The sequence below is a fragment of the Venturia canescens genome, chromosome 6, assembly GCF_019457755.1.
Source record: "Venturia canescens isolate UGA chromosome 6, ASM1945775v1, whole genome shotgun sequence".
Taxonomy (NCBI): domain Eukaryota; kingdom Metazoa; phylum Arthropoda; class Insecta; order Hymenoptera; family Ichneumonidae; genus Venturia; species Venturia canescens.
In genome coordinates, this window is record NC_057426.1 from 5,590,472 (window position 1) to 5,593,143 (window position 2,672).

The 2,672-nt window shown below is 39.0% G+C and overlaps 1 protein-coding gene across 2 annotated transcripts; it reads left to right on the forward strand.

The window, feature by feature from the left end:
* On the forward strand, positions 1–2,672 carry LOC122411970 (uncharacterized). 2 transcript variants are annotated; one of them, XM_043421129.1, is made up of 6 exons: positions 1–159; positions 336–450; positions 954–1,034; positions 1,160–1,372; positions 1,500–1,709; positions 1,989–2,672. In XM_043421129.1, exons 3-6 carry the CDS (start codon positions 956–958, stop codon positions 1,997–1,999), a joined length of 513 nt encoding a protein of 170 aa, XP_043277064.1. In that variant the 5' UTR covers positions 1–159; positions 336–450; positions 954–955; the 3' UTR covers positions 2,000–2,672. The 2 variants fall into 2 exon arrangements, with proteins under 2 accessions (XP_043277064.1, XP_043277063.1); XM_043421128.1 differs by lacking the exon at positions 336–450 and having other exon boundaries at positions 8–159.

Consider the following 2,672-nt stretch of genomic DNA (forward strand, 5'->3'; position numbering starts at 1 on the left):
AATGCCGAACACGAAAAGGAGCCAGTTGTTACTCGGCGCTCTTCAGCTCCTCGACGCTCTTGATTTTTTGCGCTCTGTGATAGCGATACCAACGCTGCTTTTGATCGACTGAATAATATTCGTCAGTCGATTTTTTTGAGTTTCGTTACAAGTTGAACGGTTAGTTTGATCATGAAGTTAATAAAGCTGCACTCGTTTCGGGCGGGCCTCATCGTGAGAGATAAAATTGTGAAGAAAAGAAAAAAAAAGAAAATTGCTTTCAATCGAATTGAAATTATTCGTTTTCTTCAAAAATTGTGACTCTTCTGAATCTCTTTTTTTTTAACATATTTCAGTGTACAAAAAATATTCCGATTCGACAAGCATTGAAGAGTAAAGCTTTGTCTCGCACCTTCGAACTTGTCGTTTCAACTTTTTGCAAACTTATTCCGCTACACTCAACGAAGCAAGGGAAGTAGTCGTTAAGGTGGTTTTCCTGCTCTCGCTTTGCCACGGTCGCGTTTTCACGAAATCCACATTTGCTTGAGGATTTGATATTTTGAGAGAATTTAAACGTATAATAAATGTAATGTTCACGGACAAATGAAAAAGCAAGCATTGCGCACGTAAGAAAACGTCGATAAAAATAGCACCTCAAACCACCGTGTGGATAAATGAGACGCGTGATCGTTATCGGAGTGAAAAAAATGGCTTCGAAATCTTTAGACCAGATATTTATTGAGCTGAGATTGAAAAGGAATTACGCGGGTGAAGTTCGAGTGTGCGCTGACCAAGAACTGACTTTCGTGTGTTGTTCAAAGATCGAAACTCTCGCGAAGATTTTATTCGTGCAGATATTCATGAGCGCATGCACGGTGCTCGGTGAACGATGACACAACATTGGATTGTTTGACACCGAACGAAGTGACGGAAAATAAACTTTTTCATCATCTCAAAACGATTTTTTTTTACAGAAATGTCGGGAAAAATGTGCACGTCGATCGGAATCTTTGGGATATTTCTGATACTGGGGCAGAACCAGGCTTTCGCTCAAGGTCAGATCATGACGAAACAGCTTTTTTTGTCAAAGTTTTTTCTTATTTGAAACTCGCTCTTTTTCTTAAAAAAAGACGTTTTTATGGACAGTGCAAAATTGCGGAATCGTGTTTAATCAATTCAGGGGTCGGCGAGACCTGCAACGATGCCCTGGGCCTGCCCGGTCACTGCGTCCATTTCAAAAAGTGCCAACAATACATGGATCTTCTACTTGGACCAGAGGATTTTGGAAAAATTTCAAAATACACGATCAATTCCGTGTGTTCCTTTGCCGATCGAGAGACGACGGTGTGCTGTCCCGACTACGAAACAAGTATCAACCTCGATTACAACACGTGTAAGGAAAATGCCTTCGTGGGAGACTTTCGCAGTTCGAATTCCTCGCTTTTGGTCCCACTTTCAACACTGTGAAATCACTTTTTATGAAAATTTTGAGGTTTACGCGAAATTATTATGCATCCTAGCCGAAGACGATATCTGCAATGATGCCCTGGGTCAGCGCGGTCTCTGCCTCCCCATCAAACTTTGCAAACCCCTCGTAAATCTTATCCTGCGAACGAACGCCAGCGAGATCGTTACTAAGTACACGCAAGACTCTGTGTGTGTCTTTGACGAAGATGCCACGACGGTTTGCTGCCCTAGTAACGGAAGGATCGAGTTTGGGAAAAACGACAGTAAGGACAACGATTTTAAGGATTTTTCTCCGTTAAAATTTTTTGAAAAATGGACGATAAAAGTTTTCTCGGAATTTTTTAAAACGAGGAACCTTCTGAAATAGTAATTTTCGAAGTTGTGAGCTCAATTGTAATTTTCAATTTTATTTGAAGCAAAAAACTGGCGAAAATGGGCCAGATTCGATCCTCGCGATTCTAAAATTTGTGTTCTCATGTTCGTTAGCAAAAATTCTCTCGCAGTTTTTAATGCTGATTCATGATTTTTTATTGTCGTTTCAGACAATCCTTAGATGAAGAATTTCCACCAACGTGCCTGTTTTCCAGGCACCATTTTCCAGTGACCAAAAATATTCAAAATATTTATGAGAATATATGCGAATAATTGCCATGTACGAAATGAATCCTTTCAAACAAATGAAAAATCAAAAATGGTATTTATTTGAATGAAAGATCTGCGACTAATCCCGCATCTGCCAATTATGGACCGCTTCTTCCACTCAACTACAGAAATGTCATTTTCATATGCAAAACTTGTTTATTTCTGTCAAGCAAGTTTAAATCCGTTGAAAGTGATACCATACCGATTACAGTGAAAAGTTTCCGTGCTACTGCTACAGCACTACGAATTTCTATTCCGAAGTGTTAAGCACAGATGTCACGGTCGTTTTCGTCGATAAAAAAAGATTCGACGACGACAAAGGTTCTCAACTTTGTTGACAACATAGTCTCGTGTTTAAAGGCACATTTACAAATCTCAGAATATTTCTACAATTACCAAATACTGCCCCGTGAAAGCTCCACACAAAACGTAAAAGCTCGTTTTGAAAAATGAATTTAATTTTGATAATACAACTACGACGTATCAACTCTACCGGAAGCACATTCGTACCAGAACATTGCTATTCATAAATGTATAAATCGCAACGACTGTATCATGAAAATAAATAATTTTAAAAATGTCTA

Excerpts from the sequence above, each read along its gene's own strand:
- LOC122411970 (XM_043421129.1), top strand. The coding sequence starts at position 956 with ATGTCGGGAAAAATGTGCACGTCGATCGGAATCTTTGGGATATTTCTG. Across the intron at positions 1,035-1,159 it reads GAACCAGGCTTTCGCTCAAG|GGGTCGGCGAGACCTGCAAC; the intron begins GTCAGATCATGA and ends TAATCAATTCAG. Across the intron at positions 1,373-1,499 it reads CAACCTCGATTACAACACGT|CCGAAGACGATATCTGCAAT; the intron begins GTAAGGAAAATG and ends TATGCATCCTAG.